The 23327-nt window shown below is 51.8% G+C and overlaps 2 protein-coding genes across 7 annotated transcripts; one reads left to right on the top strand and one right to left on the bottom strand.

Moving 5' to 3' along the window:
* Positions 1 to 3552: 3552 nt before the first annotated feature.
* On the top strand, positions 3553 to 12574 carry Nle1 (notchless homolog 1 (Drosophila)). Of its 6 annotated transcripts, none has more exons than XM_013503406.1 (13): positions 3553 to 3612; positions 3744 to 3887; positions 5112 to 5329; positions 6093 to 6172; positions 7619 to 7695; positions 7843 to 7940; positions 8278 to 8470; positions 8993 to 9128; positions 9268 to 9314; positions 9934 to 10136; positions 11402 to 11561; positions 11650 to 11720; positions 12218 to 12574. In XM_013503406.1, the coding sequence occupies exons 1-13, from the start codon at positions 3595 to 3597 to the stop codon at positions 12228 to 12230; spliced, it is 1458 nt and encodes a 485-aa protein (XP_013358860.1). In that variant the 5' UTR covers positions 3553 to 3594; the 3' UTR covers positions 12231 to 12574. The 6 variants fall into 6 exon arrangements, with proteins under 6 accessions (XP_013358860.1, XP_013358859.1, XP_013358864.1 ...); XM_013503405.1 differs by having other exon boundaries at positions 8278 to 8506; XM_013503410.1 differs by lacking the exons at positions 3553 to 3612; positions 3744 to 3887; positions 5112 to 5329; positions 6093 to 6172 and adding an exon at positions 6679 to 6688 and having other exon boundaries at positions 8278 to 8506.
* Positions 12575 to 13832: 1258 nt separating this feature from the next.
* On the bottom strand, positions 13833 to 21501 carry Fndc8 (fibronectin type III domain containing 8). The gene is made up of 4 exons (XM_005402863.2): positions 21206 to 21501; positions 16819 to 17191; positions 14769 to 15005; positions 13833 to 14190 (listed from the first exon to the last, which is right to left on the bottom strand). Exons 1-4 carry the CDS (start codon positions 21409 to 21411, stop codon positions 14038 to 14040), a joined length of 969 nt encoding a protein of 322 aa, XP_005402920.1. The 5' UTR covers positions 21412 to 21501; the 3' UTR covers positions 13833 to 14037.
* Between the last annotated feature and the right edge of the window lie 1826 nt (positions 21502 to 23327).

The following is a 23327-nucleotide window of genomic DNA, read 5'->3' as shown; positions in this document are numbered from 1 at the left end:
ATATTTGGGCACAGGGGCAGGTGTCCCTGCAGTCTGTCATTGATACTCAAGGCCCTCCCCCTCCCCGGAGTGGACAGTCATGACCACGTGGAGGTGCTGGCCATCCTCTGCCCCTTGATTACCCTGCCTGGGGTGGGGGTGGGGGGCTTTCTGATATACATTCTGCAAAGACTGAAAGTTCCAGAAGGAACATGAAGCCCCAACAGACCCCCCTGGCTAGGCACAGCTCTAATGCCCCTTCTCTACCTCCTTCCCAGATAAACAATCTCCTCCCCCCTTCCCTGCTATTTTGGGAGCACAGTGGCAGCTGAGCGACAGGCAGACTTGGACACAGAACAGCTGCCCAGGTCCCTGACCAACTGGAGACTTCCAGAAATGTCTTTGTGGAGGGAGGAGAAGGCCAGGAGGAGGAAATATCCTTCCTTCTGCCATTGGTTCTCACTCCCAGTACCTCGGCCCGCACCTCCCATGTTTTGGTTGTTGAAAATGTCCTTGTTTTTCAGGAAGACGAACAGGACTTGCTACCTTGGTGCAGCGGGAGTGGGTTGCTATTTGGGTGTCTGTGTTGTCCCCTGCCCTCCCTCTGTCTAAATATGGCCACTTCCCCCACATCTGACTGGTGGCTCCCTGAGGGTGGCTCTGTTTCTCCCCCATCAGACTGAAATCTCCTTGGCTGGAGACCAAGGGCTGTGACCCCCACCCCCCCAACCAGGGACCACTCCTGGGACAAGCAAGTTTCCCTCATCAGAAGAGGGTCTTCCTGGGCATGGTGCATTCACCATCACAAAAGGGTCGGTCTGGGGCGGATGCTGTTTCTCTTCAGCCAGTGGAAGGGCCCCAAGGCATAGTTACAAGACCGTCCTCATCAGACTCAGCCAAGTCTCTTGCTGGGACCTCTCTCCAGGGTGTCCAAGTCTGGCCCATGATCTTCCTCCCAGAGGTCAAGGACAGTAGCTCTGGCAGCTTGGCTCCTCTGGGAAAGAGAAGCCTGGCAGAATCAGTGCCCGATGTGTGCTTTCTAAATGAATGAATGAATGGCATCTTCATGCTGATGCTTTGCCCCATTCACCTCTATTCTTCCCTATTCCCTGTATATCTCCAAATTTACCTGAAAGAGACTAAAGGAGATGCATAGACTGGGTCATCCACACTGGAGCATGTTCCCCTCTGTGACTTTGGATATGGGGACACACAGTTAAATTCCACTGCCCTGCTGAGCATAAGATCAGTTTAACACATGTTTTGTTTTGAGATAGGATCTTGCTATGTTGCCTAAGCTGGCTTCAAACTCCTGGGCTCAAACAATCTTCCTGCTTCAGCCTCCCAAGTAGTTTGGACTACAGATATGTGCTACCACACCTGGCTAAGCATGTTTGTTGAATGAATGAATGAATGAATGAATGAATAAATGAATTCCCTGTCCTCATGGTATCCCAAACCGTAAGCCCCACTAATGGAGTGAGGAATGAGGTCATATTAAAGGATCTCACCATTAGCAGAGAACTGTGGTGCTGTGACTTTAGAGCTGAGGAATATAGATTCAAATCCCAATTCAGTAATCCCTCCCACAAGCATTTCCTACGCCTTTTGTATGCACCAGGAACTGCCAATAATCACGGAAGCAGAGAACACTCACAGGGGCAAGGATCTGTGTCCAATTCCCTCACATATTCCCAGTGTCTATAACAGCACGTGGTACAGAGCAGTTGACTGAATTAATAGAATAATTCCATGGATCTGTGATTTCTAAATATGAGGATTAGGATGTTTGGAAAACACAAATGAGGGAAATGTGATGTTTTAGAGAAAGTTTCCTCAAGTGAGAAATGAGTTAATATAAGCAGAGTTCCAAGAACAATGTCTGGGAGAGGGTAGGTAGTCAACACATTGGATGGATGGATGGATGGATGGATGGATGGATGGATGGATGGATGGATGAGTGTGTAAGGCAAGACTGAAGAATGAGGAACTGTTTCTTACTTGGTTGGTTTGGGCTGCCATAACAGACTTCCACAGGCTACGAGGCTTAAACAATAGTCATTGACTTTCTAGCAGGTCTGGGGTTGAGAAATCCGAGATCATGGTGCCATCGCTATTGGTTTCTAGCATGGCCTCTCCCCTCTGCCACCTTCTCAATTCACAGGGCCTCTTCCCAGTGTGAGCTCTGAGCACAACTGCGGAGGTAGGGAGAGAGGGTGAGGGAGAGACAGAAGGAGGAGGGAAGTGCTCTAAAGTCTTTTTCTTCTTATAAGGGCACCAACTCTGTCTGATTGGGGCCCTACTTTTGTGACCTTACTTAACCTTTATCAACCTTTATCACCTCCTTATAAGACCTGTATTCTTTGGGGCTGGGGATTTAGCTCAGAGGCACAGCGCCTGCCTTGCAAGCACAAGGTCGTGAGTTTGATTCCTGGTTCAGGAAAACAAAAAAAACAAAAAAAAGACCTGTATTCTTTGATCTGTGTGTTTGCGGGAACACAGTTCAGACCCAACTGTCCCAGGCAGAGAAAACTGTACGCAAAGGCCTTGGTTCAGGAAGAACCCAGAAAACGCCAGCAGGATTTGATCTTCAAGAGAGAAAGGTGGCTGGAGATGACAGGCTGAGAGGACCATAAACGGGAGTCTGGTTTACTCCTGTACATAAGGGAGCTGTGCCAGGGAATTAGGGGGAACATTTTGTCAGTAACAGATCAGGTTTGAGGGTTGAAAAGGTCAGCACGGAGAATGGATGAGAAGAGATGGAATGGAGACAGACAGGTGAGATACGACTCTGTGTCATTCAGTGTCGCTGTAGGGCTGGAGAGAACAGACCCAAGCTGGTTAGTGAGCAGCAATGACAGAGCTTCCAACTGCGTGCGGACAGGGAGCCAGGGGCAGGAGGTTGCTGCCGAAGATCCCAGGTGCCGCACAAGAAAGCTCACACCCAGTGAGCTTTCCTCATCTGCAGCATGGGGCGGAAAGGGGGGTCATGAGAATTAAATGAGCTATGTATGTAAAGCCCTTCGCACCCTGCCTGACACAAGGCTGTCATTTTTCTGTAGTCCGCGTTTGTAGTAATACTGATTGCATTCATCACGGGGAACCAGTACAGGTACGTGACACTTACATCTGAATTCTTTTTACCTCGCCTTCCCCTCCTCTCCTTCGCCCTTCACCTCTTGGCACAACGCTATCATTACCATGATTCGTATTTTCTACAGTGTTGATAACTGTGAAGACTGATTGCTTCTGTGCTCATCAACTATTATTAATTGGACCCTGCCCTCAACCCAGTACTTGGTTCCTGGCTTTATAAGCCACGCCTGCAGGGTGAAGCTGCCTAGAACGCAGCCCATTTAACCTTTGTCTGGTAAATTAATTACTCTCTTAGCTCCTCAGTTTCCTCCTCTATGAAACTGGACAAGAATCCTTGTTGTTAGGGCATCCTCGGCACACAAGAATTTACGAATTAATTAACAGGGCACCACCAGAGGCCGGGAGCGGCGTGACTCCCCCTCCGGACGCTAGTGGGCGCTGTGGCTACCGGCTGCTCTCATGACGCGGAGGCGGCGCTCTGCTCGTCCCGAGCCTTCCTACTCCACGTGGGGGTGCAGCATGGCGGCGGAGGCTGCGGTGGGTGTGAGCGGATGGGGTCGGGGCGCCGCGGCTCGGCACTGGGCCGGGTCCCCGAGGCCAGAGGGAGGCGAAGCGGGGACCTCACGGTCGGGCGGCGGGGCTGACGGCCGCCCCGCTTGTTCGCACAGGACGAGGCGGCGGCGCACGACGTGCAGCGGCTGCTGGTGCAGTTCCAGGATGAGGGCGGCCAGCTGCTGGGCTCCCCGTTCGACGTGCCGGTGGACATCACCCCCGAGCGGCTGCAGCTCGTGTGCAACGCGCTGCTGGCGCAGGTGAGCGGGCCCCGGGAGGACCGGGAGGCCGAGGGTCTGGGGCTCGGGGACACGGGCGGCCCGCCCAGCATGAGTCCCCGCCTGCCTGCCGGGAAGGACGGGAGATGGAACAGCGCGAAAGCACCTAGAGCGTTCCCCGGCGGAGAGCAGCGTTTTGAACGCGTGGAGTGCGGTAGTTCCCTCACTCCTCGTCACAGCCCAAAAAGGAGACACTTTAGGGTTTTTGTTTTTTTTTTTTTTTTTGGTACCGGGAATTGAACTCAAGACTTCGCACTTGCCAGGCAGGCACTGTGCCACTGAGCTGTATCCTAGGACCGGGCAGACACGTTAATATCTCCGTGTTACAGCGTGAAAGTATTAAATTACTAGCTTAGTGCCACGCAGTAGGTGTAGATTTGGAACTGGAACCAAAATCTGTCAGCCTCAAAACCCGTGCTCTTAACCTTTAAGCCCCTGTTTATCAAGGGCTACTGTCTGTTGAGGTGTTCTTAAAATATAGCTCCTGGACCCCACCCGACCTAAATCAGACCTAAACGCACGTTTGCTGAATGAACAAATGAATGAACGGATGGGTGGATGAATTCCCTGTGCTCATTGCAAACCAAACCCTGTGCTGCACTTGTGGAGCATGCAGTGGGATATTAAAGGAGCTCACTGTTCACAGAGAACTGTACTTCTGGGATCTTAGGGCCAAGGGATCCTAGAGTCAGCTCCAGATTCAGTAATTCATTCCACAAGTATTTCTTATCAATCCAGAGTGTCTGCGCTTTTAACCAGCTTTTTGGATGCTTCTTACACAGATATAGCATGGCATGGTGGTTTGGAAAACACTGCTTAACGTTATATGCTAACCCTAATCCTGGACTTTACTATTCTTTTTGAAGAACCTAAATTCGTCATTAGCAACAGGATATTGAATGAGTTACTTAGTTGCTCAGAGCCTGATTTTTTTTTACCCATCAAGTGGGGATATTAATGTCTACTTCCCAGAGTGGTTGTGAAGGGCAGATAAAGGGTTTCGTGTCACATAAGCAGCCAGAGAGTGCTCTTCAATGATCAAAAATGTCTTGCTCCATGGGGAATCACCGGATTATCCCAAGCAGAGTGGCCAAAAAGAAGGCGGCCTCCCAAGAACACTCTCCAGGAACGGTGGCGAGTGGCCTGGGCATAGGTGTTCTTTGCACGCCCTTCAGTGCCGGAGCTGCCTTCATTTTTGTCCTCCAGGAGGATCCCCTGCCCCTGGCATTCTATGTCCACGATGCTGAGATCGTCTCCTCCCTGGGGAAGACGTTGGAATCGCAAGCAGTGGAGACAGAGAAGGTCATAGACATCATCTACCAGCCACAGGCTGTCTTCAGGGTCCGGGCTGTGACCCGCTGCACCAGCTCCTTAGAGGGTCACAGCGAAGCAGTAATTTCTGTGGCCTTCAGCCCCACAGGAAAGTAAGGACCGTCACACAGTCGTGGAGGGGGTAGCGGGATGCAGCCTTTGACGAGGGTGGGGAGAGTCGCCCAGAATTAGTTTCCATCAGTGGGGCCTCAGGGTGCCTACCTTAGACTTGAGCTCTAGGTCAAGTTAGAAGTAGGGGATTTTGCTGTTGAGGTTTAGTCCCTAAAGACTAAAGGATACCTGCCTTTAAAACAGCCCTTCCCGGACATCATTTTGGGAGATTCCGGCTGCAAACTCAGCTCTAACCCTCCCAAGTTATATGGCTTGGACAAGTCACTTCACCTTTCCAAGTTTATTATTTCCTTGTGAAATTGGGGTTCATTTCTTCTCACAGTCCTTTGAGGGCGTGAAAAGCTTCAAAAACTGTTTATAAGACTGGAGGTCTAACCAAGTAGTAGAATGCCTGCCTAGCATGCATGCGACCCTGTATTTGATCCCTAGTATGACCAAAAAAATAAGTTGGTTACTGTTTCTATCAGAAGAGCAGAGGACAAGCCTGGTACAGTGCTGAACACCTGTAACCACAGCTGCTAAGGAAGCTGAGGCAGGAGAATTACATGTTCAAGGTCAGCCTTAGTCAACTTAGTGAGATCCTGTCTCAGAAAGGGCTGGGGGTGTAGCCTGGTGCTCCGTGGGTTTAAGTCTCAGTACCACTGGGATGGGGTACTGATGGGTACCACTGGGATGGGGTACTAAATGGGGATGGGTAGAGAGGGAGAAGTGGCCTCAGCAGCAGTCATAACCTCTCTTTCCCAGGTACTTGGCCAGTGGCTCTGGAGACACTACTGTGCGCTTCTGGGACCTCAACACAGAGACGCCACATTTCACATGCAAGGGTCAGTACGCCTCTAGCCACTTAGGGGATCTCAGTGCAGTGGCAGGTGGCCAATTTGTCCAGCTCATTAGTTCCTGGGGAGGTCTAGAGCTGATTCCACCCCTTAAGATCCAGTTCACTGCCATCTGTCTTTAGGTGGAGGCCCTTGCACCTTACCACCCACTTACAAACAAGCAGAGACTGGGGAAGAGTCAGTGTGGGGCTGTGGTTAGAGGCTGATCTCCTGGGAGCAGAGTCCGGCCTCTGCCACGGTGGTCCTCAGACTGTAGCACACATCAGATCACCCAGAGGGCTTGTCACAATACGGATTGGTGGGTCCCACCCCCAGATCTTTTGTTTCAGTGGCTCCGAGGTAGGACCTGAGAATTTGCATTCCTTAATACATTGTAGGTGCGCTGATGCAGTTGGTCTGGGGACCACACTAGGAGAATCACTGTTGTATCACAGATTAGCCAGCGACCACTTGTGCGCAGGCTATGATCCCTGAAGTCAAAGCTTCAGTTTTCACATCTGGAAAGTGAGCATAATTCTTCCTTTGTTCCCTATTTTAGGTCTGTTTTGAGAGTTACAAGGAATGATGTGTGGAAACCCTTCACACCAGAGGCCTCCTACCTTTTGGGCGCTGGGGGCTAGTTTGATAGAAGACAGTTCTTCCACAGACCAGTGAAGGGGGATGGTTTTGGGATAATTCACTGTGTTATGTTTATTATGTACTTTATTATTATTGTACTGTAATATAATAATTATGCAGCTTACTATAATGTAGACTCCTTGGGAGCCCTCGGCTTGTTTTCTTGCAACCAGACAGTCCTATATTGGGGTGATAGGAGACAGTGGCATCTAAAGTGTGTTGTTTATACCTGGTCTACTCTATAATCTTGTTTGGTTGCTGTCAGATCCCCTGCAAATATTAATCTGTATTTGTAGCTGCTCCCCAGCGCTAGCATCATTGCCTTAGCTTCACCTCATTCTCTCATAAGGAGCACACAACCTAGATCCTCACCTGTGCAGTTCACAGTAGGGTGTGAGCTCCTATAAGACTCCAGTGCCCCCCTGATCTGACAGGAGGAGGCATTCCAGGCAGCAGTGTGAGCAGTAAGGAATGGCTGTAGCTGCAGATGAAGCTTCACTCACTTGCCTGCTGCTCACATCCTGCTGTGAGGCCTGGTTCCTAATAACTTGTGGACTGGTTGGAGGCCCCTGCTTTATATTATTATGTGTCACATAAGGAGTCATTGGAAAGTGGCGGTGTTGTTTATGTAGCAGGACGCACAGTTCTCGGACTTGGGTGTGTTCACCCTCAGCCCAGAAGGGTGACTCCTGTGTCTCCTTTTGTTCTCCCACTCATTCCTGTGGCATTTAGCTAGGGAGTGCCTACATGTCCCTTGTGTTGCTAGTCCAGAGAGGAAGATGGATGGGGTCCCTCCCTTCTCTGCTGCTTTTGTAGGACACAGACACTGGGTCCTTAGCATATCCTGGTCCCCGGACGGCAAGAAGCTGGCCTCTGGCTGCAAGAATGGCCAGGTAGGTACTATTGGGATAACTAGGCAGGGGCTCACGACTCCCTTAGGAGTTCAGAATCAGGTTCTTGGCTCTTGGGATCGGGGCATAGCTAGGGGACCTTTGGTGGAAAAGTTTAGAGAGGGTTTATTCAGTGGGTTTCTCCTTCAGATTCTCCTATGGAACCCAAGTACAGGGAACCAGCTGGGCAGGACTCTTGCCGGCCACAGCAAGTGGATCACTGGCCTGAGCTGGGAGCCTCTCCATGCGTAAGTGACACTGACCAAGCTGGGACAAATGGCAGGCCTCAAAGCTACCTTCTTCCCTGCTCAGGGTGGTTGTTTCATTGAGGGGCAAAGTGGGCATCTCGATGCCAGGGACAGTTGCAGGCAGGTGGAGGATAAGGCCTTCCAAGTCCTGGCCTTCCCTGCTGCTTGGGGGGTATGCTGCTTGTCACAAGGCCGAGAACCACCTTGCAGGTCCCCAGAGCATGGGACGGAAAGCTGTAGAGATTGTCCCTGGCCTTTGAGTTGGGAATGGGAGGTGAGGTGGGCATACTTGCATTGCCAGCTCAGAAATAAGGTCACAGTTCTTTCCCTTTGCCAGGAACCCTGAGTGCCGCTATGTGGCCAGCAGCTCCAAGGATGGCAGTGTGCGGGTCTGGGATACAACTGCAGGCCGCTGTGAGCGTGTCCTCACCGGGCACACACAGTCGGTCACCTGTCTGCGGTGGGGAGGGGACGGCCTTCTGTACTCTGCCTCCCAGGACCGCACCATCAAAGTCTGGAGGGCCCATGACGTAAGAGCGGGGAGTGTGCAGAGGCCAGGCTGGCAGGTGCATGGGGCAGGGTGCCAGTGCTGGGAGGGCGTGTGACACGTGTGAGCCCAGTGTTTCCTGTGTGCTGGGAGCCTGGTCAGGGAGGTGCTTCTGGAATGAAGGGTTCTGTGGTTGGTGCCACGCTGTTGTGAGCGTTCCAGCAGGCCCGTTAGCATAACACCCTCTGGGAAGCCCTGCTGTGGGAAGCCTGTTTAGCTTTTTGCAACCTCGCACTGTTAGTCTGGTACACTTCTCTTCCATGAAACAGGCCAGTGGCCTCCTGTCACAAAGGAGAGAGACTTGAACCTCGGGAGTGATTTGGATAAGATCACAGTGAGCAAGACACATGGGTCTTGATTCTCCCATGCCACCCACCCGTCTTCTGGGGCTGGCCTCCCAAGGGTAGAGAGTGGGACGTATGTGTGTCTGACTTGTTTCCCTCTGCCTTAGGGTGTGTTCTGTGTGTGTGTGGGTGGGCGTCTGACCTGTCTCCCTTTCTCCTAGGGTGTGCTGTGCCGGACTCTTCAAGGCCACGGCCACTGGGTGAACACCATGGCACTCAGCACTGACTATGCCCTGCGTACAGGGGCCTTTGAGCCTGCTGAGGCCACAGTTAATGCCCAAGACCTCCAGGGGTCCTGTGAGTGAGTGGGAGAAGGAGGGGAGAAGGCAACCTGGGAAGGAGCCAGTCCTCCAGCGTCGTGGACGTTTTAGCCGCTTGTGTTGGATTTTCTAATCAGCGTTATTTCTCGTCTCTCTCCTTTGGGATCTGGACACAGTGCAGGAGCTGAAGGAGAGGGCCCTAAGCCGGTACAACCTTGTGCGGGTGAGTGTGTGCCCCTTCGGCACCCCAGCCCGTGCTCCTCCTCTGCTGTCCCTGAAGCACTCTCCACAGTCCTCCACAGTCCTCACCCTGCTCACTGTGAGCCTGTTCTGGGGAAAAGTTCTTGCTCGTGCTCCTTGGCAGTCCAGTCTTACAGTGCCAGGGAGCACTTCACTTTGTGTTTTATTTGTGTATTTATTGCACTCCAGGGCACTGCCTTTTAAATTTTATTTAGTTTGTTGAGGAGCACATTTCACATGGTGTAAAGTATAAATAAAAAGGCAGATCGGGAAACATTTCCCATCTCTTGCACAGCCATCGTTCCTTCTGGAAGCGTCTGGTGCTACCAGTACCTTGTGTCCTTGCAGAGATTTCATATGTACCTGCGCATGTGTCTCCTTATACACACACAACCCAAATACACAGTCCATTCTGTACTGCCTTATGGTCATGTACCTTAGAAACCATTCCACATGTACACATAGAATCTGTTTTTCTTTAGGGGTTACATGTGAGTGAGGGGCCAGGCCAGGCCCCATTTCCACAGCCCAGGCCTCTGTCCCTGGTATGCATGACCATTGTCTGACCACGTCCAGCATGGTGTGCTTTCTGCTTCCCCCAGGGCCAGGGTCCAGAGAGGCTCGTGTCTGGCTCCGATGACTTCACCTTGTTCCTGTGGTCCCCGGCAGAGGACAAGAAGCCCCTTGCCCGCATGACAGGACACCAGGCTCTCATCAATGAGGTGCTCTTCTCTCCTGACTCGCGCATTGTGGCCAGCGCCTCCTTTGACAAGTCCATCAAGCTGTGGGACGGCAGGACGGGCAAGTGAGTGGAGGCTTAGGGCTGTTCCTCTGTGAGCAGCGGAGGGAGCTGTATGATGCCACCTGCTGCCTGTGTAGCCTTGGCTGACGTTTGCATTTCCTGAGCCTCTGCTTCCTCTTCTGTAGTATAAGGACTCCCTACCTCTCAGCACAGTTATAAGGATTAATGAGATGGTGTATTTAGGACTGGTACTAAATGGGCACTAAAAATAGTAGTTCAGAGCCAGGATATAGCTTAGTGGCACAGTACCTGCCTGGCAAGTGCAAGGTCCCAAGTTCAGTTACCACTACCAAAAAAAAAAATGCAAGTTCACTCCATATTGAAGGAGAGAAATGGCCAAGGGCCAGGCATGCAGCAGCCCAAGAGAAGATGAAGCGATAGCTGGGTTAGTGGTGTAGTCAGTCATGTTGCCCTCCACAAAGTAGGGTCTGCAGACAGGTGAATCGGCATTTTCTGGAGCTTCATGGAAGTGGAGAGTTTCGGCCCCCAGTCTCGACCGTGTGCCAGAATCTGCATTTTAGTAAGGTTAGGTTTGGGGGGGTCATGGGAAATACAGGAGACCCTGGTACACTCAGGTGGTTCTGCTACCAGTTAAGGTCTGAGAAGGCCTGGTGAGGAGAGGCAGAGACAGGCACAAGAAGAGAAAAGAGCAAAGGGAACTCTGGTAGGGCCTGAAGGGAAACTGATGGGTCAGGCGTAGTGTATTTTCACATCGCAACTCCTTGAAGTCAGTATAAAGCTTCCCGGGCACAGTGGTACACTTGTGTCATCTCTGCGCTTGGGGGCGGAGGCAGGAGGATCACAGGTTTGAGTACCACCTAGGCAACTTAGCAGGATCCTGTCTCAAACTGAAAAGGGCTAAAGGTGCAGCTCAGCATGAAGGTCCTGGGTTTTATTCGCCAGTACAAGAACAAGATGGAAGCTGAGTCTCCGAGGGGCCTTATGGCTGCCGCCTATCACAGACTGCTCCAGGGGATGCGGGCAGATGGGCCAACAGGCGGCTGCATTGGGTTCTGAGGTACATGGTGGCTCGGTGCAGGTGTGGGGGCCTGGCAAGAGGCCCCCTGAAGCAACTCATTCGGAGCTTTGCAAAATGGTAATGACCCACAGTGATGAAAATGCTGGCGTGGGGGCCAGGCAGCATGGTTTTGTAGAAGTTCCCATGCAATTCCAACAGGCAGCTGAGGTTAGGAGCCACTGTGATGGGGCGGGCGACCCTTCAGACCTATCTGAAGATCTGATACCCATCACCGTCTTCCCTGGCCCAGGTACCTGGCTTCGCTGCGTGGCCACGTTGCCGCCGTGTACCAGATTGCGTGGTCAGCCGACAGCCGGCTGCTGGTCAGCGGCAGCAGTGACAGCACGTTGAAGGTGTGGGACGTGAAGGCCCAGAAGCTGGCCACAGACCTGCCAGGCCACGCGGACGAGGTGGGGCTGACCCCGGGGGCGGAGGGGACTGGAGCGGTACTTGGCGCTCCTCCCCTGCCACTCCACTGCCCTACCCCTCTTGGTTTAGGTCTACGCCGTTGACTGGAGTCCAGATGGCCAGAGGGTGGCGAGCGGTGGGAAGGACAAGTGCCTCCGGATGTGAGTGTGGGCGGCAGTGGCTGGGGTGCTCGCGGTCCTGCCCTGACGTCAGTCAGTCCCTCTTTGTATTCTTTCCCCCAAGGCATGGAATTCTGAGGGGCCTTCCCGGGGCTCCCTCTGTCTTGAGCGGTATGTGGAGCCAGGTTCTCGGGCACCAGTGGGGGAATGCTGGGAGACCCAGACACACTCAGGCCACTCTAGCAGGCATGTCTAGGAGTCCTGAAACCTGAGTTTGGGTCCTGGTTCTGCTTTGAGTGTGTGGTTGTGGAGAAGTTAGTTAACCTTTCTCTTGGGACTTCTCGAGCCTGACAGGAGGGTCACAGGTAGGAGGGCACACACGTTCAGAACTAAAGACCTTTTTGGTGATGGGCCTCCCAGAAGCCACTGTCTGGGTGGAGGTCTGGGTGGAGGCAGGGATGGCACCGAGCAGAGGTACGCTGTGGGCTCCTCCGATTACACCGCAGGATTCCCATCCTGATTCCCTCCCTCCCCCACAGATGGAGGAGATGAAAATTCCTACAGTTCTGGACCGAGCCTCTGCCAGCTGCCTGCCCTGACAGAACAGAGGCCAGGGTGGCAGTGCACACACCCTCGCCTCCAGCGGTGGCTTCCAGTCCTTGACAGACACCTACGGGGTCTCCCCATGGGTCCCCTGCCTGTGCCATGCCCCAGAGGTGGAAATCAGTCTGGGAAGCTAGCAGTGAACGCGGCCATGGGCACCGCTCTGCGGCTCACGAATGGGGCATGGGGTCGGGGAGCCAGGCTCCGTGTGGGCCTCCACTGCTGGCCCTGCCTCCTCCTGTGCTCAGGTCAGACCTCAGGTTCTGTGGCCAAATAAATAACTTTTATTTTGTGTTGGACTTACCATTCTTTGTTCTAGAATCCCAGGGCTCAACTGCGGACTGTGCTAAATCCATTTGGCCTCCTCCCTTGCTCTGGATGACCCCAAAGCCATACTGACCTCCTGGAGGGGAAAGGAGGGGCTGGACAGTAGGTGTGGGGCTGCGCTGCCCGTGGTCTGCAGCTCTGTTAAGGAGGTCGGAGTAGCTAGAGGTGGAGCCGCAGTTACAGTCGCTAATGGCTCCTGCGCTGGACATCATGGCGTGCTCTCATCAGCAGAGTTCTGCCCGCCAGCCCTGCTCCGGGGATGCCTCAGCCTCTCGCCCCACACCTGCGGAGGCCCTGCTGGACGCTGAGCGCTGGGCTGGGCTCTCAGGCTGGAGAGAGCAAGCCTCGGGGGGACCAGGGTGGCGGCGGTGTGGGCAGTGCTGTGAGAGGTCTTGCGGGCGTGGGCGTGGTGCAGTAGGGAGCCCCCTTCTTTGCCCCTTGAGAATTTTCAAGTGATGAGTAGAATCCCCACCCAGACCTCCTGGGGCCCTTGACCAGACTTTGCGGTGTGTGCACTCTGCCTCTGCCTTCTGCGCTCGGTGCTGACGGGAGCATGGTATCCAGTGCACCAATTAGGCCTCCAAACCGTCTTGTAGGAAGTGCCCAGGGCCTCAGCACTTCTGCTGTCCCCTTCTTACCTCCCGTAATCACGTCTGTCCTGCTATAATTTCACTTCACCTAGCTGTGGTTCTCAGCCTCCACCTTGCACCTCTCTGCAGTGAGGAAAAGGGGGCCAGCCGTTGCTGAGCTCTTTGGTGCCACATGCTGGTTCTGCTGTGCTCACAGCAACCCTGCACCCCGGCCTGGAAGTTTCTCACTCCCCCATACTTTAGGGAGCTACCCGCGCCCAGGAAGCTTAAGTAACTTGCCCATGCTCTCACATCAGATACTTGGAGGAGCCGGAATTCAAGCAGATGCTGCCCCCAAAGCTGTGTACTTTGTACTACACCCCTCAAGTGCAGATCTAGGGCTGCTCTACAGACTGCCAGCACATGTGTCCGCCCTTGCTGTCTGTCCTTGTGAAGACTTTTCATTGCCCTGCGGGGCAGGAGCAAAGGCAGAGCCAAGCAGCAAGGTGGTGGTAATGTCCCCACGGTCCTGCCAACCCGCCTTTCCTCTCAGCCACCCATCTTGACTCTTCATCCTGGCACAAGCTAGGAGGTGAGAGGCAGCTGGCCCGGCTCAGCTGAGGCTGTCCAAAAGCAGGAAGCAGAACTTAACGGGTGCTGGGTGACCTGCAGTTCTTTAATGGGGGTAGGGAGCTGCGGTGTTTCCAGGTGAATTTGGCTCTGGCCCAGGGGTGCTTCCTGGTACCAGTACCACCAGGCCCTGAGGTGGCAGGGTAGTCAGTGGGTCTCTGGCAAGGTTCTCATTCCTGAGGGCCCTGGGCCAAAGCGGATGGCCAACAAGGGGCGTTCTGGGCCCTCTGCTAGTAGGGAGTGAGGTATTCCAGGTCCTCCAGCTTCCGCATGTCCTCCGGCCCCATGTGCACCATTCTCCGCTGGGGTTCCTTGCGCTTCACGGTGATGTAGATGGGGCTGCTCTCAGGGAAGCTGCTTACGTCCCTGGCCATAGTTGCAAACTGAAGTGAAACAAGAAAACCCTTCTGCTTGAAAGACAAACCTCTCTGAATTCCTTCCCAGACCCGGACCTGGCTCTCTCCGTCTCAGTCACCATCTTTTGTCTGCTAAATGGGCTTATAGATAGCTTTATCCAACCCAGTCATTGATACAGGAAACATCCAAAGGGGTACGGTTCAAACCTGCACCTCCCCACCTGAGTCTCTCTCCAGAGGGCTGTTTCTATGTGGCCTCTCTTCACCCCCGCACCCTTACCCACCCCAGGAGTTTCCCTTCATTCTCCCCGCATAGCCTTGTCTCTGTTTCCCTCAGTTCCTGACCCACTCACAATTACTAGTAATAAATTAAGGAACCCAAAGCCCGTGGGTTATAGTGATGCTGGGGCATATAGTCATCTGTGCTCCTGGTGGGCCCCAGAGTAGCTTAATCCTTAAACCTTCCTGAAGAAAGCAGTCTGAAGTTAGTGCTCGTTGGCTCAGGCAGGAGGAAAGCTAACAAGAGGAGGCAGCTGCATCCAACCTCCATGGCCCTGTTCGCCTGGACTCCGCCCCCTCCCCCGGGCTCTTCTCCCAGGGCTTACTTTGTAGGGCTTGCACCATTTCCCCACCCCAGCTGTGTTGACCGCGCGGACGGTGAGGCAGTAGCTCTTGTTAGGCTTCAGCTCCATCAGCTTGACGGTGGTGCCCAAGATCTTGTTGAAGATCCAGGGGCGGTTTTTTGTCTTGGGCAGCTCATTTTCTTTCCTCTTGGCCATCTCTTGTAACAGGACTTGGTAGAAACTGACCTGCTGCTTACCCAAGCCATTGGTCCAGGAAATCTGCAGGGAGAAAGCCCAAGGCTTCCTTAGACTTGACCTGTCCTTCCAGCATGAGTCAGAATGTGCCCTCCCATCCCCTGCCCCACAGCATGGCTGTCCCCACCCGCATAGGGTGGGGTGCACCCTCAGTCCATATGTGTTCCAGACTGTCCACGTCAGTTTAGAATCCTAAAGACTGTCTTGTCCACTTCACTCATTACAAGTAGGGGTAACAGGTCCAAGTGACAGCAATTAAATGACTACCGAAGTTCAAAGCCATAGCGCCCACATCCACCCCCTTTGTACACCACCGTGTTTGCCAAATCTGGCCAACCGTCTCAGAGAAGTTTTATAACACTACATAGTCCCAGGTCTGCTGTCTCCTGTCCAGTCTCTCACTTCCAGTTTTTCCTGCACCGAAGTCAGAAAGGATTCAGATCCAGCACCATCAGGAATTCAGAGGGAAAGAAAAGTTCTCAACCTTTTGGTGGCCCTCGGGGGACTTACTAAAACAAATTGCTGCCCCTGCCCCCACCCCAGCTTCTGGTTCAGTAGACCCAAGTGTGGTGGACGGAGATGAGAATTTAAATTTCTGCCAAGTTGCTATGTGATACTGAGGGAGCCTGCCTCCCCTGTCTAGGGACCACAGAGAAACATTGCTATAAGCCAGCACTGGCGAACCTATGGTACGTATGTCACCACAGGCGCACAGAGCTCTGTGTCTGCACGCAAGCCAAGTCACCCCAGCAGCTGAGCACTGGATATTCAGGTTTAACTGCACTGTTTGCAATAAATAAGTGGGTTTGGGGGTTGCAGTTTGGGCCCTTGGTTTCTAAAAGGTTCGCCACCACTGCTCTTAGCCATCCAACCATGAACCTTCCAAATTTATCTTATTAAAATACAACTCAGGGGTCGGGGATATAGCTCAGCGGCACAGCGCCTGCCTGGCACATGCGAGATCGAGAGTTTGATTCCCAGTACAAAAAAAAAAGGTAAAACTCAGATTGCATGTACTGGACTGAGAGAGGAGATCAGTGATAGTTTGTCTAGCATGTGCAAGGTTCTGTGTTTGATCCCCAGGAAGGCAAGCAAAACAAAACAAAACAATAAAACATCCATTTTCTGGTACACAGCCCTGTACAAAGCTGTCCCTTATTGCTGGCAGAGAAATCTACCAAGTAGCTGAACACTGGATGACCCACGCAAGATGGCCCCAGACTGACGTTCCTCCTCTCTACTGCCTTCCATCCTCCCTCCCATACTCCACAACTGTGCTGCTCTACCTGGGGGCCTCATCATGAGCATCATGCGGGCATTTGTTAGCACTGTAAATCTCATCCCTGAGAACACTCTAAGGATGGGGACCAAGGGTCTCAGTTTTGACCAGATGGTAGGTGACTGTAGGATCGTGAACACGTGAGAGAGAAGCCCTGAATTAGGACCTGGCATCAGAGGACGCTGCTGCTGCTTACTTCCTCCCACACTTTCCCACCTGCAAGGTGGGGTCAGCCCTGTCACAGAATGCCTTCCTCCTCCATCTCTAGATGTTTAAATCCTACCTCTTACCCAAATCCTGCAAATGTTCCCAAGAGCCACCAAGCTTATTCCTTCAGCTGAAGGTAATGTTCCTTTCCCTTTGAATTCCTGGCGGCACTTGATCTGAATCTCTCCCGTCTTGCAGTGCAGTTCGTTACAGACAGCCTCCCTCCCTCCCTTCCTGCACCATGAACGCCAGGTCAGGATACAGGGGGCAGCAGCTTCACATTCCCCGTGGAGCTCAGCTCAGCGCTAGCCCAGTAAGCGGCTGCCAAGTGCAGGGACACAGGAAACGCACCACTGCTGTGGTGTCGCTGACAGTGTGCTCGCAGATGAAGGGGGCCTCTGGGACATCCATGACAACGGTGGATTCCGAGCGTGTGGAGGAGGTGTCTGTGTCCAGCTCGGATTTGTCAAGGTCCACCAGGCCCCTGAGGACCACTTGGGATGAAGATGAGCAAGGGCAGAGGGCCAGGTCCTCCTCCTTGGCTGTGTTCTTGGCCATCAAGGGAATGCCGAGTTTGTTCAGTTTGCCCTCCAGCAATCCGGCGAAGAAGCTGCTGTTGGGCTGGGTCACGGCCAGTTTGACAGGGTTCAGCAAGGTGGACGACATGGGGGAAATGCTGGTGTCATCGGAGCTGAACTCGGAATCCTCCCCTGGCATCAGCTTCCTGGAGCAGAAGGGAGACAGGTGAGCCAGATAAAGGAGACCACCCGTGCCCATCCAGCCCGAGGACCCCTGGGCCCGGGCTATGAGCCGCGTCTCAACAGTAGGAAGACCCTTACTATTCTGCAGCACTGCATCAGACCTACCCCGGTGCTTGCTAAGAATGCAGATTCTTGGTTCCTGGTCCCCAGCTGGGATGTGACAGGGGAAACTGCAGGTTTAGTAAGCTCATTAGATGATTCTGATGCAGTTCTGAGAACTACACTTAGAAAACAGCTAAAATGCTCCAAATCCTTCAAAGTGGGGTGCAAATTCCCCAAGGGATGGCTATGGCAATTTCCTGCAGTTTGGAAAAATCTCTATGGATATTTAATGAAAAACAAATTGAGCTTCACTAATATTTAATATTTAACAACACCTAACAATTTTATTAATGTGTAGTATGTAAAATGAATAATAGTCTGGACTGTGTACAACTATATTGGGTGAATCCTGAAAAACCATATCCTTCTATTCTGATTTTTTTTTTTTTTGCTTTGTTAAGACAGTCTTGCTAATGCAGCTCAGGTTGACCGTGAACTTGCCAAGTAGCCCAGGCTAGCCTTGAACTTGAAATTCTCTTCCCTCAGCCTCCCAAGTGTTGGGATTACAGGCAAGTACCATCAGGCTTGACTCATTCTGTTTGTTTGTTTTTATTTATGAAATACTTTAAACACATACAGAGATATCAAGAATAATATAATGAGCCAGGTGTAGTGACGAACACCTGTAATCCCAGCATGGGGAGGCAGAGGCAGGAGCATCATGAATTCAAGCCCAGCCTGGGCTACAAAGTGAGTTCCAGGCTAGCCTGAACTGCAAAGTGAGAACCTGTCTCAAAAAAAAAAAAAAAAAATAATAATAATAATAATAATAATAACATGCTAAGCTGGATATGGTGGTGCATGCCTGTAATCCTAGCACTCTGAGAGGCTGAATCAGAAAATCACAAGTTTGAGCCCAGCCTGGGCAAATTAGCAAGACCCTGCCTGTCATAGATAGATAGATAAATAGGTAGATAGATGATAGATAGATGGATGGATAGGTGGATAGGTGGGTAGGTAGGTTAGGGATGTAGCTCAGTGCAAAGATCCTAGGTGTAATCCCCAGTGCCACAAAATAAATAATAATAATAATAATAATAATAATAATAATAATAATAATATGCTAAACTTCTTTTTAGCCCTCATCCAGCTCCAGAAGTGAAACCTGGACTGGGGGATGGAGCCCACTCCACGGGAGAACACTTGCTTACCATGCACAAAGCCCTGGGTTCCCTCCCCAGCACTGCAGTACAAAAAAAGGACAAAAAAACCCCACCAAAACCCATATAGTATAGTTAAAGTCTGGATGCTTCTCTCCACTGCACTCCACATCCTCCCACTCTGAGGTAACCAGGAGACTAAATTTTAAATTTTCTATTATTGACTGCGTGGTTTTTTTGGTCTTATTACATATGTATGTTATCCCTAGCCAACAGCTATTATGTTGCATGTTTGTAGACTTTATATAAATAAAAGATTATTCAGTACCTTTCCATCTGCAACTTACTTGTTTTTCACTGTGTTATGTTTTGATTTCTCTACACTGATACATGTAACTCTGATTAAGTCATTTTAACTTGTTTATAGTTTTCCATTACACAGATAATTATACTGTTACCAGTTCTTTGCTATTACAGAGAAAAACTTTGTACAGGATTCCCTGCTATTTAAAAAAATTTTTTAACTGGTGAACTACACCAACCTAAAAAGCTTGGCTTGCTTTTTTTTTTTCTTTTTTTTTTTTTTTGGTCTTTTTGAGACAGGGTCTCACTCTGCAGTTCAGGCTGGTCTTGAGCTCTCTTTGTAGCCCAGGCTGGTCTCGAACTTGAAATAATCCTCCTGTCTCAGTCTCCCGAGTGCTGGGATTACAGACGTGCGCTACCATGCCTGGCAAAAGTTTGGCTTTCCAATCGTTTTTTTCAAACCTTGACCTACCATAAGAAATACATATTGGGTGGCTGCTTGCATCCATGTACATACACACATAACTAAAACATTTTGAAAACCATTCCTTACAGTCTGTGCTCTGGATTTCTGATTCTATTTTAATAAATTTTTACCATATCCATCAGCTTGAAAGATTTCCTGATTAATGGGTTAGAACCCAAAGTCTATGGATCCCTCGAGAGCTTGTTTGGATCTAGTCGGGGAACCCAGCTACTCATATACCCTTGACTGAGGAAACGTCCTCCTCTATCGGAGGTGGTCGTCCTCTTCAATCCAGCAGCTTTGGGAGGGACAAAGTAGAGTGGTGAGGGAGGGAGGGAACACAAGCCTAGCCAGCCAGATCAGCTGAATCAACCCTGGCGATCCATGGGGTGACAGATGTCGCAGCCAGATCACCCTCACCTCCGTCTGAGGATCCCTTAGTCCAGGTGAGCCTCTCACTTCACACTTGCTCAGTGATGGGCTGTCCTCCCCCTCCGAGTTGCAGCCCATCTGCCTTCTCCAGAGAAAGCCTGGTCTGCCCACAACCCTCTGCTAGCCCTTGCACATTTGGAATAAATGACTCCCCTGTCACCGTCCTACATCTTTAGGGAGAAAATCTGGATATGGATACCGTGTATGTTTTCTGTTGCCCTAATGGATCTATATTTCAGATTCACTTATTGGAAATGCTGGTGCTGAGGTGGGCACAGAAGGCCACTAGGCATGGAGCCCCCTGCTGGACACATCCTCTTTCTGATCTTCACAACCTGCCTGCTGGGTAGAACTCAGTCTTCGATCTTAATGAACTCGTCTTTGGCTGTATGGGAACTTGGACTTGAACTTGGGTTCCGTGCCCAAGACTTTGCCACTGTATCATGAAGTTTCCTACACACAGTGGTCACTTGAATTAGACCTTACTTACAGTTCCCTGGGGAATGGACCCTACAGGGCTCTCATGACCATCAAGACAGCTACATAGCTTGTGAGGCTCTGTGCGAGTTGTAGAGGGTCTTGTTCAGAACTGTCAATCGGCGGTTTCAAGACAGAGACGGCCAAGCATTAAATGAAGCACAGGCCCTTCCTAGCAGCGGAGCTGTGTACAAACTGACCCGCAAACAATTGCCTTGGCCCACATCACCCCACACCAATCTTCACTGGAGATTCTGCTCAAATGCCACTTGCCCCAGGGAGCCATTCCTCTCTTCTCCCAAGCTGTCCCAGTCCCCTCTGAAGCCACCCCCGCTGGGTCCTCACGGAAGCCCAGTACAGCACTTACCAGACCATGCTGACACCCTTACTGCCGGAGGGCACCCCATGCTACCCTAACCATCGCCCACCAGACTAGACAGACGCTTCTTGAAGGCAGGGGCTACTTCCTAGCTCTGCATTCCCAGGTCTTACCAGTGGGCCAGACCTTGTTGGTGTAAGTTTTGTGGTATACAGTAGAGGAAAGCTTTTCTTGTAAGAACAGTGAACCACAGTTGGAAGGCAGACATGCTTTTCAGGGGAAACATCCGCAGACAGGTGGTGGTATCAGATGGGGAGGAGTGAGGGAGAGGAGCCGTGGGGTAGGAGGTGAGGACCTAGCCAGACAAGCAGCACAAGGAGCACAGTCAAGAGAACTGACTAAGCCGGGTGTGGTGACGCACACCTGTAATCCTAGCACTTGGGAGGTTGAGGCAGGAGGATCACTGTGAGTTCGAGACCAGCCTGGGCTATAAAGTGAGCTCAATGCCAGCCTGAACTGCATAGTGAGACTCTGTCTCAAAAAGACAAAAAAAGAAAAAAAAGAGAGAGAGAACAGACTAATTTAGAAAGGCCGCCTCGACTGCGCAGACCAAATGCCCAAGAACTGATTTGTGGAACACAGACAGGTCCAATCTGCACTGGGCTTTTCCCCCAAGGGCCCAGGGACCAAGTTAGACGGGTTGAGGAGGAAACCCCTCTTCAAGTCTCTCTCCCCACCTCAGCTCCAGCCTCAGCCAATAGAGAGGGATGATGCTTACACAGGATTGGTGGGATCTGCCTCCAAGTTAGCCAGAGAGCCTGGTGAGGAAAGCGGGCGTCCTTTGGTGGTGATGGTCCGGTTCATAAACTTGGGGTTTGGAAGGGGCTTTGGCAGTTGGTCGAGCGCATTTATCACACTGAGGTTTTCCTTCTTCAGTGGGGTCTCCTCCCCACACCCCACTTTACAGAGTGCCTCAGATGCCATCTGGGTTGTTGGGGATCACAGCGGTCACCATACAGAACCACCCAGCTAGCGGGAAGCAGAGAGAAACTGAAGAGCAGCGAGCCCCCTGTAGCTGGGGTGGGGTGGGGTGCAAAGGCTGACTTCACAATCGTCATGGAGTGTCACAATTAGGGGCCGGCCTCCCCATCAGAGGGCTGCAGTGCAGCAGTCTGGCCAGGAGCCAGCGCCGTGGCCGTGGGTTGGGGAGAGGTGAGGAATGAACCGCAGGGCCCTGTCCAGCTCTGACACGGAGTGGCCACAGCAGTCTGTGCTCTGAAGACTTCAAAGTGCCTCATGCCTCTGCCCTTTGGAACTGCCCTGGAAGAAGGATGGAGAGAGAAAGGCCCTGGGTACAGAGGGAGGCGGCCCTGGAGGGGTTCCCAGGGTGGGAGACTTTGCCTCTATGTCCTGACCTGGTAGGCAGCACACCCCGTAACGTCCAGTTGTGTAGACAGAAAGTTCAGATGGTTCTTGAGGGTTCAGAGCTCACGTGTTCACACCTCCACGCCCAAGTACATTCAAGAGTTCAGTGATGGTGCAGAGGAATTTTTAAAATGGAACAGACGTGATCTCTGCTCTCAAGAAAAACACTAGACAGACACAGCGGCATGGCTAGAAATAGCTGCTGTTTGGAGGCTGAGGCAGGAAGACTGAAAATTTGAGGGGAGCCTGGGCAACTTAGTGTTTTAAAATTAATAATAATAATAATAAATAATGAGCTGGGAATGTAAGTCAGTGCTCACTGGATTCAATCCCCAGTACCATGAAAAAGAAAAGAAAAAAAAAAAAAAACACTATAATAGAAAAACATATTCACCACTTTGCAGGGTGGAGGGCAGGACTATTTAAATACCACTGACAACCTGGTGTGGTGGTACATCCCGGAATACAGCATTCTGGAAGGCTGAGGCAGGAGAACCCCAAGTTCAAGCCCAGCCTGGGCAACGTAGGGATTTAGCTAGACACTCTCAAATAAAATATAAAGGGTCAGGGATGTAGTTCAATGCCGAGACCCTAGGCTCAGTCCCCCCAAAATAAACAGCATTGGCTTTGCACTTGGATGTGGACACAAGTCTACTAGCTGTGTGATCCAGGGCAAGGGACTTTACCTTACGCAGCTTCCATTTCTTCACTGATACAATGTGGGGACAAATAGCATCTCCTTCTGGGTGTGGTGGTGCAGATCTGTAATCCCAGGACTCCAGAGGCTCAGGTAGGAGGATCAAAGCAAGCTCAAGGCCAACCTGGGCTACATAGTGAGACCCTGTCTCAAACAAACAAACAAACAAACAAAAAACAGGAACAAACAAACAAAAACACCAAAGACACCATCTCCCTCACAGGTTTGTGAAGTTGTTTCATCTCTTCCAGTGGATATCAGTGGATATGGCAAAATAAAGGACATTTAGGAAGGAAGGAAGGAAGGAAGGAAGGAAGGAAGGAAGGAAAGAAGGAAGGAAGGAAAGAAGGAAGGAGGGAAGGGAGAAAGAGAGAGAGAGAGGCAAGCATTTTGGAAAATACAGAGAAGCGGGTGCCCTCCACGAGCATCTAGGCGTCTGTCCTACAGTCCTTATTGATCGGCTATTGGACGTCTTTGCACCCTGGGCCTCACTAACAGGTTAGTTCCCGGAGGGTAGGGTGGTCCATCTTGCTTAACTTTTGCCTCCATCATCTGCAACGAAGCGGGCACGCAGGCGGCTCATTAGAAAGTGGTCGTGGGTGTCAAGGAAGACGGCAGCGGCCAGTGCGGCCGCGGGTCGCGTGCTGCACTTAGGACGCGGTGGAGCCCCGCGGGATGTCTAGGGGCCGGGGCCGCTGTCCGGAGCCCGGGTCTCCGCGTTCCGCCCGCACGGCCGGCAGATGGCGCTGCAGGCCAGGTCCACGCGGCGCGCAGGAGC

This window comes from Chinchilla lanigera, unplaced genomic scaffold, assembly GCF_000276665.1.
Source record: "Chinchilla lanigera isolate Chin_1 unplaced genomic scaffold, ChiLan1.0 scaffold00080, whole genome shotgun sequence".
NCBI lineage: Eukaryota > Metazoa > Chordata > Mammalia > Rodentia > Chinchillidae > Chinchilla > Chinchilla lanigera.
This window is presented reverse-complemented; position numbering and strand designations above follow the sequence as displayed.

Bases quoted from the DNA above. Each gene is read 5' to 3' on its own strand.
- Nle1 (XM_013503405.1), top strand. The intron at 5,330-6,092 runs GTAAGGACCGTC...TCTCTTTCCCAG, and splicing joins GCCTTCAGCCCCACAGGAAA to GTACTTGGCCAGTGGCTCTG. The intron at 7,696-7,842 runs GTAGGTACTATT...TTTCTCCTTCAG, and splicing joins CTGGCTGCAAGAATGGCCAG to ATTCTCCTATGGAACCCAAG.
- Fndc8 (XM_005402863.2), bottom strand. From the start codon at position 21,411: ATGGCATCTGAGGCACTCTGTAAAGTGGGGTGTGGGGAGGAGACCCCA. The intron at 17,192-21,205 runs GTAAGCATCATC...CTTCTGCTCCAG, and splicing joins GCAGATCCCACCAATCCTGT to GAAGCTGATGCCAGGGGAGG. The intron at 15,006-16,818 runs GTGCGTTTCCTG...TTCTCCCTGCAG, and splicing joins TCAGCGACACCACAGCAGTG to ATTTCCTGGACCAATGGCTT.